The 12,051-nt window shown below is 42.8% G+C and overlaps 1 protein-coding gene across 6 annotated transcripts in view; it reads right to left on the minus strand.

The window, feature by feature from the left end:
• LOC139278573 (regulator of DNA class I crossover intermediates 1) overlaps nt 1-12,051 on the minus strand; it is an 83,707-nt gene that overhangs the window by 6,633 nt on the left and 65,023 nt on the right. For all 6 annotated transcript variants that reach the window (XM_070897493.1, XM_070897492.1, XM_070897495.1 and 3 more), the window contains 2 exons: nt 10,505-10,590; nt 2,706-3,516 (listed from right to left, as the gene is read on the minus strand). In XM_070897493.1, the coding sequence (XP_070753594.1) occupies nt 2,706-3,516; nt 10,505-10,590 (897 nt within the window). The remainder of the gene's footprint in view (nt 1-2,705; nt 3,517-10,504; nt 10,591-12,051) is intronic.

Here is a 12,051-nt window from a genome sequence, read left to right on the forward strand (position 1 = left end):
AAAAGGAAAGAAAACGGGTAATTATAGATCGGTTAGCCTGACCTCGGTAATGGGGAAAATGTTGGAATCAATCATTAAAGATGAAATAGCAGTGCATTTCGAAAGCAGTGACAGGATTGGTCCAATTCAGCATGGATTTATGAAAGGGAAATCATGCTTGACGAATCTTTTGGAATTTTTTGAGGATGTAACTAGCAGAGTGGACAAGATTCCACACAAGAGATTGGTGTGCAAAATCAAAGCACATGGTAGTGGGGGTAATGTACGGACGTGGATAGAGAATTGGTTGGCAGATAGGAAGCAGAGAGTCGGGATAAACGGGTCCTTTTCAGACTAGCAGGCAGTGACTAGTGGAGTGCCGCAGGGCTCAGTGCTGGGACCCCAGTTCTTTACAATATACATTAAGGATTTAGATGAAGGAATTGAGTGTAGTATCTCCAAGCTTGCAGATGACACTAAACTGGGTGGCGGTGTGAGGAGGATGCTAAGAGGCTGCAGGGTGACTTGGACAGGTTAGGTGAGTGGGCAAATGCATGGCAGATGCAGTATAATGTGGATAAATGTGAGGTTATCCACTTTGGTGGCAAAAACACGAAGGTAGATTATCATCTGAATGGCGGCAGATTAGGAAAAGGGCAGGTGCAACGAGACCTGGGTGTCGTGGTTCATCAGTCATTGAAAGTTGGCATGCAGGTACAGCAGGTGGTGAAGGCGGCAAATGGTATGTTGACCTTCATAGCTAGGGGATTTGAGTATAGGAGCAGGGAGGTCTTACTACAGTTGTACAGGGCCTTGGTGAGACCTCACCTAGAATATTGTGTTCAGTTTTGGTCTCCTAAACTGAGGAAAGACGTTCTGGCTATTGAGGGAGTGCAACAAAGGTTCACCAGACTGATTCCAGGGATGGCTGGACTGACATATGAGGAGAGACTGGATCAACTGGGCCTGTATTCACTGGAGTTTAGAAGGATGAGAGGGGATCTCATAGAAACGTATAAGATTCTGACGGGACTGGACAGATTAGATGCGGGAAGAATGTTCCCGATGTTGGGGAAATCCAGAACCAGGGGACACAGTCTTAGGATAAGGGGTAGGCCATTTAGGACTGAGATGAGGAGAAACTTCTTCACTCAGAGAGTCGTTAACCTGTGGAATTCCCTGCCGCAGAAAGTTGTTGATGCCAGTTCATTGAATATATTCAAGGGGGAGTTAGATATGGCCCTTACGGCTAAGGGGATCAAGGGGTATGGAGAGAAAGCAGGAAAGGGGTACTGAGGGAATGATCAGCCATGATCTTATTGAATGGTGGTGCAGGCTCGAAGGGCTGAATGGCCTACTCCTGCACCTATTTTCTATGTTTCTATGTAAGATTGCCAGCATGCTGTTAGGGGACAATAAAGATAAGCCTGATCTTGTTCTTCTCCAACATCCATACAAATACACTGTTCCATACAAGGGACAAACGATCAAAAGAAAGAATCCCAGCTAGATACAAATACTGGGATCAATGTTATCAGACTGCATTACTGGATGATGAGATAACTCATTGCAGACCAGGTATCAAACCTGGGTTTTGCTTACAGAAACAAAATACTGCAGCTGCTGGAATCTGAAATAAAAACAGAGAATGCTGGAAATCTCAGCGGGTCAGGCAGCATCTGTGGAGAGAAAAACAGAGTTAATGTTTTAGGCCGATGACCCTTCGTCAGAATTGGCGAATGTTCGAAAAGTGCACATTGTTAAGCACTGAAAGGGGGAGGGGAAGAACAAAAGGAAAGGTCTGTGATAGGGTGGAAGGCAGGAGAGATTGGAGACACAAAAGGGATGATGGGCCGAATTGAAATGGTAATGATAAAGGTTAGGAAAAGGTTAATCTGCATAAGGTGTGAATGGCGGAATAATGACCAGCTGCCATTTGGTGACAGTGAAAAAAGAAAAAAACATAACGTGGGGGGGAGCCAAAGATGGCCAGAGGTTATGCTCTGAAATTGTTGAACTCAATGTTGAGTCCAGAAGGCTGTAAAGTGCCTACACGAAAGATGAGGTGCTGTTCCTCGAGCTTGTGTTGTGCTTCCTTGGAACAGTGTAGGAGACTGAGGACGGAGATATCAGAGTGGCAGTGGAGTGGAGAATTAAAGTGATAGGTGACCGGAAGCTTAGGGTCACACTTACGGACTCACGCTCAGCATCACGCTCAGTCTGTAACCTTTTTCTAACGTCTGTCATTACCATTTCAATTTGGCCCATCATCCCTTTTGTCTCTCTCTAATCTCTCCTGCCTTCCACCCTATCACAGACCTTCCCTTTTGTCCTTTCTTCCCCTCCCCCTTTCAGTGCTTAAGAATGTGCTCTTTTCGAACATTCACCAATTCTGACGAAGGGTCATCAACCCAAAACGTTAATTCTGTTTTTCTTTCCACAGATGCTGCCTGACCCGCTGACATTTCCAGCATTTTCTGTTTTTATTTCTGGGTTCTTGCTTGTTTGTTAGTGCCATAGGAGGCAATGTATTTATCCACTGAGCCATCAAGAGGGACGACAGTAGTTTTGCAATGAAAGTGAGCCTGTAGTAGCTCAGGAAAGATAAACCACTATCCCAATATAAATCACAGCATTCCAATATAAAAGTAAACACTGGTATGAAGAACAATAAACTTTATCTTTATAAGGCCTATAAATAATGTTATATATTCTAGAGAAATTACCTGCTAATTCTTTTTGATTTATTATATTCGGAATGCCCGATAAGTTGCAGACTTCATTTTGAAGGGATTGGTTTGGCTGTGGAGAGTCTGGTCTTTGAATTTCACTCTTGCTGCAGCTACCGGGGATCAGAGCAGAACTATTGTAGTGTGCAATAGTTTTAGTGTTCCCTTCACTTCTGGCTTCAAGGCATTGTGTGTCATCCAGTTCCTCAAAATGTATCCTGTTGTCTAAACTCAGATCTTTTTCAGTGAGTTGTGCAAGTTTCTTACTAGATGCATCCAAACAATGGGAGTCTTTATTTGATGGGTTATACTGTCCCCTAGTGGTATGCACAAGATTGTTGCTGTCATCTTGCAGGCTGGTTGGTTCTTTGCCAGGAAAGGAAAGACACTCTGTAATATTTGACAAGTTGCATTGTATGGCAATATTTGACCTTCCCATACGTGTGAGTGAACATTCAGTTTGCGTCCATGCATCTTGACCTCGAACGGACTTGCTGTCACCAGCATTTTGATAAGCACAAGTCTGTGATGAGCAATTACTTGATGAGGATGGAACAAACGGATCTTGATTTTCCTTCTGTGCACTATTAACCAGGTTTGACTCCATTGAGTAAAGTGTGACCTTTTTACTGATGGAATCAGGGCAAGACTGGCTTGTACTATTAGATTCTGTGGGGTATTCCTGTGATGGTACATTTTGGACTTTAAAGTTTGCTTTGGCAGTCGTGACATCAAAAGGCTTTTCCTGAACACGGTCTTTATTTGTAACTGAAACATCTGGCTGCATGTTTTGACCATCTAATTCTGACTGAAAAATTAAAGATAAACCGTAAATGACCACTGCAGTGAAAAATGTTATATGATTTCATGCAATTTAGTAACCTGCTACAGAAGAGCTTTCTTCACTCCATATCTGAGATTCAGAATGAAGCTGTTAGGTGCATTTGTGGCTAATATTTGCAGGGAGATGACTGACATATGCCAACATGTCACTGAGCACTCGTGGGGGGAGGGAGTGGGGGAAGAAAGAGGGAAAGAGAGGGTTAGTCTCCTGGCAGGCATATCTCTCTTCCAAAGCTCTGCATATAAGGACCTAGATTAAGCAGTTAATGAACAGAGAGCTGGGTTTGCAGCTTTGGACTTGAGTCTATATCATAAATATTGCAAAGAGGTCCTTCCACCAAAGTGAAGGCAGGTGTCAGTTTTCCAGCTGATGAGGAAACTGAGACTTGAGAGGACAACTGTTGAAAGGTGTTGCCTGGAGGCAGAGTATGAGAGCACACACTCAAATCGGAGAGGCCTACTATAATTACATTGCAAAGAGGCACGAAACTGCTGCTGAAGCTCTACACCTCCAATTGGTGGAACCACTGTTAAATAGGGTATGTCAGGTGCCCACACAGGATGTTGGTAACCCACTTGCACATTTTATGGTGAGCTATGCTGTTCAACATGCACGTGAGGAGTTCCTAGTATTTGTTTTCTGTCTAGCCTACAACTCAATTGTCTAATAGCCAATGAGTAATCTCCTTGGTGCGATGTGGGGAAGAAATAAGTAGCAACCTTTGAGTCAAAATGACATACCTGGCAATGGAACATTGGAACAGAGTCAAACCTTTATGGCAGACTCAGTAATCCAATTCATGATCCAGGCAGGTTGCAGTACTCCATTGATTGTTGATCGATGAGCCAGCCCAGCTCATTGATGGGACTTAGTGAGATAGATCACAGCTGAAACATATACCACTTGGTTCCAAATAACTGCACAATTATTACCCAACAGATAGGCCTGGCTGGGCAAGCAACTGGAAGCCCGTCAATAGTCTGGGAAAACTACAAGGGGCCGAAATTGCCCTCCACCCCGCTTGGGGTGGATAATTGGAATTCGATGGATAACTATTGCCAGGATTCATGGGGTGGGTAAAAGAGGGAAATTGTCCTCTTTTCCAAGAAAAAATCATCGGCGCGGCAGAGGGGTGTCGAGTCGTGAGGGGTGGAGTCATCATGTCAGCGTGACAGGGATGTGCCGCATAGCAATGTCCCTCCCCTTCACTTAAAGGGGAGGGACGCTGCGAGGCCTACTTGGCGCCCGCTGGGCCACCAGGGAGGGCTTCGGCCGGGCCAGTGGCCCGTCACCCAAGAGGGGATGCCAGGCTGCCTGCCCGGCCGAACCCGTGGCCGCCATTGTTGGGCCGGCTGCACAGTTGGCCGACAACTACAATAAAATGGCCGCCACGGCGGTGCGCGCTCCCTTTTAAGGCCGGACGTGCCGCCCAGCCATTGGCAACTTCCCGCCGCGTGAAGCTGTCAGTGGCACCAACTGGCGGTGGCGGCGCTCCCCGGGGCAGTTTCCCTTACGGGGTGGAAAGGGGTCAGAGCGTGCCCGATAACAGGTCGGAGCGCCGGGTGGCGCGGAAACACGGCGCGACGGAAACCAGATTCTACTGCCCACCGGCCCGGGGGCAATTCCGCATGGGTCGGACCATCCCTGTCAGAAAGGCCTAATGAGCCTTAAAGGGGGCAATTTCGGCCCCCATGATTTTAGCGAGTTAAAATCCAGCAGTACCACTGCACACACTTGGAGATTTGTAAGTCTTAGCTTTTGCAACATGCATTACATTTCCTTGATCTATAAATTATTATTTCTTTAATGAACATGAGTCAGCTATGACTTGCCTTTTCCAAACCTGTATTAGCTGCATCTAATAAAACAATATATTATCTATCATTTTATCATCCTCTTTTAGTTCCTTTTTTCATTTTTAATCTGCGCTATCTTTTCTTAAACTATTTTTAAATTTTTGTAAAACAATTTTGTTTCCTGTCCATCTAGCTTTTGTTCTTTTTTTTGCTTCTATATTTTATAGACTTGAATTTTTTATATTATTAGCCCTAGATTTTTCATATTCCTTTTTAAAAATGTTCTACTCATTCAAGAACTTGCACTCCATTTATGTATGTCTAGTTTTAACCCGAATCATCTCCTGTTTGAAAGTTTCCCATTGTCTATCCACCATCTTGTGTGCCTTTTTCTGTCTTTTTTATCTAGTCTCATTTTCCTTTTATCTTGAAGCTTTTCATTGCCAGTCAAGTTTCGGTCACTTTTTCTTAGATATTCTCAGCTTTACACTACTACATGTCCCACTTAATTTCCTAGAACTAGATCCATCACTCCTACATCCTGGTTAAGTGAAAATCATGCTGCCCTGGTTATATTGTGGAAGCAACTTCTTTGCCACTTACATTAATTATCCAAAGATAGACTGGTGTAAAAGTAAAGTAATCCATTATGATGGATTTTTGCATGTTTCTTTAATTTGTCTCTACACTATCCACTTGCAATTCAGATCCTTCTATTCTGCTTCCATTTTAACAACGTACTGAGATTGGACTGTTTCACTGTTACTGTGACTCCCTATCTCTCCTCTCATCCTGGTCAGTCTCTCGGTCTCCTTTTAACACCACTGACCATTCATCCTCCTCCTCCTCTTCAGTCCACCTCCAGGGGCCTGCTCCATCCTGGTTCCATTCTTAGCTAACTTAATGTAAGCACTAAACTCTTTCCTCATGTCTAATCGTGCAAGGATAGAGACCATTCATTCTGCTGCTGTCTGCCAAGTCAAACCTCTCTGTCCCAGGGCCTCTTTACCAACCCTGAATCCTCCTCTCTTTCTGGACTCTTTCCAATAACCCTTCATGTCATCTCCAAGTTCATGTCAATGAGACCCACCTCTTGCTCCCTTGACTCCATTCCACTAACCTGCTGACCACCAACCTTCCCTTCCTGGACCCATGCTAGCTGGCATTGAAAATGGTTCCATCTGATCATGCAGTTTCCCCTCACTTTCAAAACTGCTATCATCACCCCCTCCTCAAAGAAACACTCTGGAGCAACGTTCCCCCTAAGGTGCATGGCTGTGTGCCTTTCAGGTAATCCCACGCAGGCCACTCACCAGCTGGTGTAGTTGAAAAAAGATGCCGTGCAGCAAATTTGAAGGGACCAGGCAAAAAAAACAATTAGAGGAACATTGCTCTAGAGTCCTCTACCAGACGGGTAGATGGTTACGATACAGATCAGCCACGATCTAACTGAATGGCGATCTAATTGAATGGCGGAACAGGCTCAAGGGGTGAATGGCCTACTCCTGTTCCTATGTTCCTCTGTCCTTGGAAATTACCACCATCCAGCCTCTCTTTCCTCTTAGAAGTCCAGGAACGTGTTGCCATCTCCCAGATCTATGCCCATTTTCCCCACAACTCGTTTGAATCTTTCCAATTGGATTTCCACCCCATAAACTAACGAAATGACCCTAAAGTCACAGGTAACATTCCTTGTGACTGTGTCCATGGTTTATTATCCTTCCTCAGCTTTGACCTCTCTGCAACCTTTGACATGGTAAACCGCACCATGCCTCTTCTCCACTGTCCAAGCTTGGCGGGACTGCCCTCACTTGGTTCTATTTCTATCCAATCACAAGGTAACCTTCAACAGGAATGTATTAGGTTGCAAAGCACTTAGAGATTTTTAGACAACTGTCACGTGGCACGTTCCCCTTGCTCAACTACATGTGCTCCGTGACATTATCTCGACACAGCATCAGCTTCCACATGTTCATGACCCCAAGATCTGTCTACCTCTTCACCACCTCTCGGCCCCTCCACTGCCTGTGCTTGTGCTATATTCAGTCTTGGATGAGTTGCAAATTTATCTAGCTGAATTATTGGAAGACTGAAGCCAGCTCCCACTAAAAACTCCAAACACTTGCAACCAACTTGATTCACCTCCCTGGCCACTTTTCTGTCTGAACCAGGCTATTTGCAAACTCAGCGTCTTACCCAACCCAGAGCTGAGCTGAGCTTCCAACATGCAACAGTCCAAGGATTGGTCTCACCATTGTTCAGTAAAACTTGTTCTGATGTAATCCAATGGTCTCCAGATACACCAACAGCACCTGATTTCCTTTGATAATTCCTTTCGAGATATGATAATCACTTCTACTAAGTGTTTTTCTTTTCAGTTTTTGCTGATGGATTCATAAAAAGGACTCTCATTACTACTGCTTGATCCTGTATGTATTACCCTGCCATATCATAGACTTAGCCTATTTACATATTTGGTCTGAACCTCTGAGGATGATTAGTCTTCAAAGAAAAAGGATATAGGAGGCACTGGAGAAGTTAAAACTATCAGGAAAGATTGACCAGGGGATCCTTTCTCTAGAAAAGGCTGACGGGTGATCTAATAGAGGTCTTTAACATTATAAAGGGGTTAGATAAGGCAGACAGAGATGATGTTTCCACGTGGGAATGTCTAAAACTAGGAGCCATAAATATAAGATAGTCACTAATAAATCCAATAAAGAATTCAGAAGAAACCTCTTTACTCAGGGAGTGGTTAGATTGTGGAACTTTCTACCATATGAAGTACTTGAGGTGAATAGCATAGATGCCTTTAAGGGGAAGCTCGATAAGTACGAGGGACAAAGTCATAGAAAGATCTGTAGGTAGGGAGGGAAGAGGCTCGTGTGGAACATAAGCACTGGCCAGTTGGGCCAAATGGCCTATTTCTGTGCTGTAAATTCTAAGTAGTATCTCTCTTCCTACTCATTACTTGTTCGCATAGATTCGTTAGTGACTTAAAGGTAGATGTAATTTTTTCAAAGTTTGATGCATTTCTTCTCTTTTCCCCCTTACCTCTCCAAATTTCTGCCAGTATGGTCGCTGTTGGGAGTGACTGGTGAGCTGGGCTCATTGTGTCTTTCTTCCTACAGGCTGCATGTCTTAGAATGAACTCTCCTTTGGTCTGAAAAGAGAGCTTCTTGCAATACTTTGCTAATGGGTCATCTCCAGAATGGCCCATAATCTGCATTGACATTCTTTAAAGCATTCTAAATTGTGCCCATCTAGTCACCATACAGAACATTTGAAGTTTGCTGCAAAACTTGAACTTGTCAGCCAAACCCATCTATGAGGACAATGCCATCCACATCCACAGCTCAGCTGTTTAGCCAATGTCATTACTATTAGTTTATGTATTATCCTGAAGATGCAAACAGTTACAGTGGCAAGATTATTCTAGATTGACTTTGTACAAATTTGATAAAATCTGCCTGGTTGTTGGTATTCTCACCTATATGTGCCTTAAAATGCATGATTTCTTCCCCCTATGCATCCCATATTTAGATTTGCTCTCTGATGGAACTGATGTTTTGTCTTGAACCAAAAACTTTCCATACTTTCTGGTAAAATATCACTGATGAATCAGCCACCCAGGGCTCCCCTTACTGGTTTCAACCACTGCAGTTATCATAGATTTTACAAAATGATTTTGTGCAGTCGGTGCTGAAAAAGTTCAAAATTCCAATCTGCAGAAACATTTAATAGTGGCCCTACTAGTACCCAAGTGCTCAGATAACTAGCTTCCTAACTGGGAGACAATTAATGCATTATTATTGCTCTGACTGTGTGTCTGCATTTTAAGGGAAACTCTTTGACTTCCTTTCTCCCACAGAACACAAGGAAGTTACTTGGAAATCAGAAAAATATCCATTAGTTTCAAGCAATTTGATGAAATCCAAAAACACAAATGCTTTGTCTTTGGCATCACGTGTCTACTGAAACTGAAACCATTGTTATGGGTAGGAACCGTAACCCATGGATTTGTGCCAATTGGGCTGTAATCCCATTAAAGAAAGATGTGATGACTATCTTAAAACCTGCCTTGAGATAAGCTTCCAATAGCTGAGGGCAAAGCACTGACGGAATTTGTCAAAGATTGCTAGAGATTTGAGGGAGAGAGGTTCTTGGCCAATGCTTTATTCTCCCTCTTGGTCCTAGTTTTGTGGTTAGTGCCAGTTTCCCTATGGAATTACAATATTGGTAACCAGCCCAATACACGCAGCAGTGTCTGTGGCAGCCACCTTTGGCGAGTCTTTCTGAAATAAGAGTTTTCCAATTCACATTCTGAACCTAGAATGAAATTAAATTCTGGTGTAGTGGGAGGGGAAAAGTTATGAGTGACCCTATGGACTAGACTTTCCCTAAAGACCCCTACTGCCCGATTACCACCCAAAAAGACCGCTAAGATTCTTCAAATAACACTGGCGAAAAATTCCATAAAAATGGGAAAAAATACTGCCTGGCGAGAAAATGGATCTTACATGTAGATTCTTGGCGGTTAAATACGAAACTTGGCAAAATGGGCGGTTTTTAACAGAATGGACGGTAAGTACTCAAAATTTAGACTGAGGCTGCAGTTGGGCCTAGGGAGGGGGGAAAACTCAAAAAATATGTTTTCAATGAAACAAAAAATAAGTTAGAAAACATTCTCAAGACCCTTTTTAACTTAATTGTCGTGAAAGAATTAAAAAATAATTATTAAAAAAACCTTTAACTTACCTTTCTTTCCAGGGTACTCACCTATCGCCCAGCTCTTTGTGGGTGGTTTTTTTCGATCTTATGTATGGGTCCCCGTTGAGGCAAAACTTGGATCATGGCGGTTTTCTCGGCGGTTCACGCAGATGCCCGTGGGCGGTCCGCTCCCCAGCAGTATTTTGAAAATGTCGGCGGAACTCTTTAAAAAATGAAGAGGAAACTTTCGCCGGGCGGTTTTTCACTGAAAAAGAGTTGTACCGCCGAGAAAACTGCCGAAAATGAAGAGGAAAGTCTAGCCCTATGAGCTGTTTGCCGATAAGCCAGCATGTTTACTGTTTGTCCTCATCTATGGCAAAAAGTAGCAAACATATCTGAGTAAAGTACACATCACAAAATTCTAAATGATACTGCTGCATACTCACCATGTCAGAAAATGCACTACAACAACTCTCTGTTTCTTTTGGAGAGTAGCTGGGAGATTGACTACTTTCAAATGAATTATTCAACACTGCAAAAAAAAATTATTTCATTAATTCAAGTAATGAATTGCTTCTATTTCTAAGATCGGTCAACAGGAAAAACTACTCACTTCAAAACCAATACTTACAATCATTCATTACCTGATTAAAACGGATGTGAAAAGATCATTCAATCTATTGTTGTACGTATCTGTCACATGAACATGCCTTTCAGACCCATTTCACTGTGCAAAATGGTTCTCAATTGCATAAAATATTGTAAATTGCAGTACACACAAACAATGTTATCTGGAAGAATAATGGAATTGTAACTACTTACCAGCATTACATTAACCTCCATATAGTATATGAGTTGTTAGAACAGGTAATAAGTACAACTTACTCAGGTGCCATCCAACAAATTGCTGTAAGAGCAACTGGCAAAGGCAACTGAAGACATATTTGGGGGGTGGGGAGAGCAGTCAAGAGATACAGTTAAGTAGGCTAAGTATCACAGATTAGTGCAGACACCGAGCATTAACTACACAGATGGCAATACTGCATTCTGTGTATTGACGTGATGGAATTTTAGGTCCAAGTACCAACATTTGTAACGGTACAGCTGCCATAAATCTTCCAAAATAGCACATAAGGTTAGCATAGTCAATGGCTAACACTTTTTCTACTGTTGACAGAATTTCTAACACTAAATCTATAACGATAGTTGATACTAAAAGTACATGTGGGAATGGAGGAATTGAGGATTGTATGTACGGTGAAACCTGTATAAACGGATACTCACGAAAAACAGACATCTGCAAAAAACAGAGACTTATTGAGAGACCCAACTAACTTACATTGTAAAATATACAAGTGACACTCTGAAACCACGGACATTCGCAAATTACTAAGTAAGGACAGCCTTCAATGTACCAAACCCTTTATAGCTTAAAACATGAGACACAGCCAGATGTCACACTTTAAAATGTTCAAAGTACGGACTGTATCTGAGTCCAAAGACCATGGCCACCAGTGGATTGTTACTCGTTTACTTTTTGTCCATACTGGTATCCAAGGTTTACATCACCCCTGCAGCTGCTGTTTCCAAAAGCAACCTTGATAACACGTGCCAGGAGTTGCGCTCGCACTCGACCACATGCAGTACGGTTGTCTGTCTTTTTAAGAGTGTGGTTAGGAACAAGTTCCATTTTCAACATCAGTTTTCTTATTTCTGCTTCCAAACATAAGTTCTTAGCATTGCTGCAGTTGATTAGGTGCTGGTTCTTCAAGATTGTTGGGACAATTTTTACAGTACATACAATGACCATTTTGAAAATAAGGACACCTGCAAAAAAAGGATACCTGATGCAAGTCCCTTGGGTGTCCCTAATTTACATGCTTCGCTGTACCTCAATTACCTTGCTATCTGTTCTCGCAATAAGTAAGCCAGCTCATAGAAAGTAGGAATAAAGCCTATATACAATGATAACATGCACAATGTTTTGTATTTC

The sequence above is a fragment of the Pristiophorus japonicus genome, chromosome 13 (genome assembly GCF_044704955.1).
Source record: "Pristiophorus japonicus isolate sPriJap1 chromosome 13, sPriJap1.hap1, whole genome shotgun sequence".
Taxonomy (NCBI): Eukaryota; Metazoa; Chordata; class Chondrichthyes; family Pristiophoridae; genus Pristiophorus; species Pristiophorus japonicus.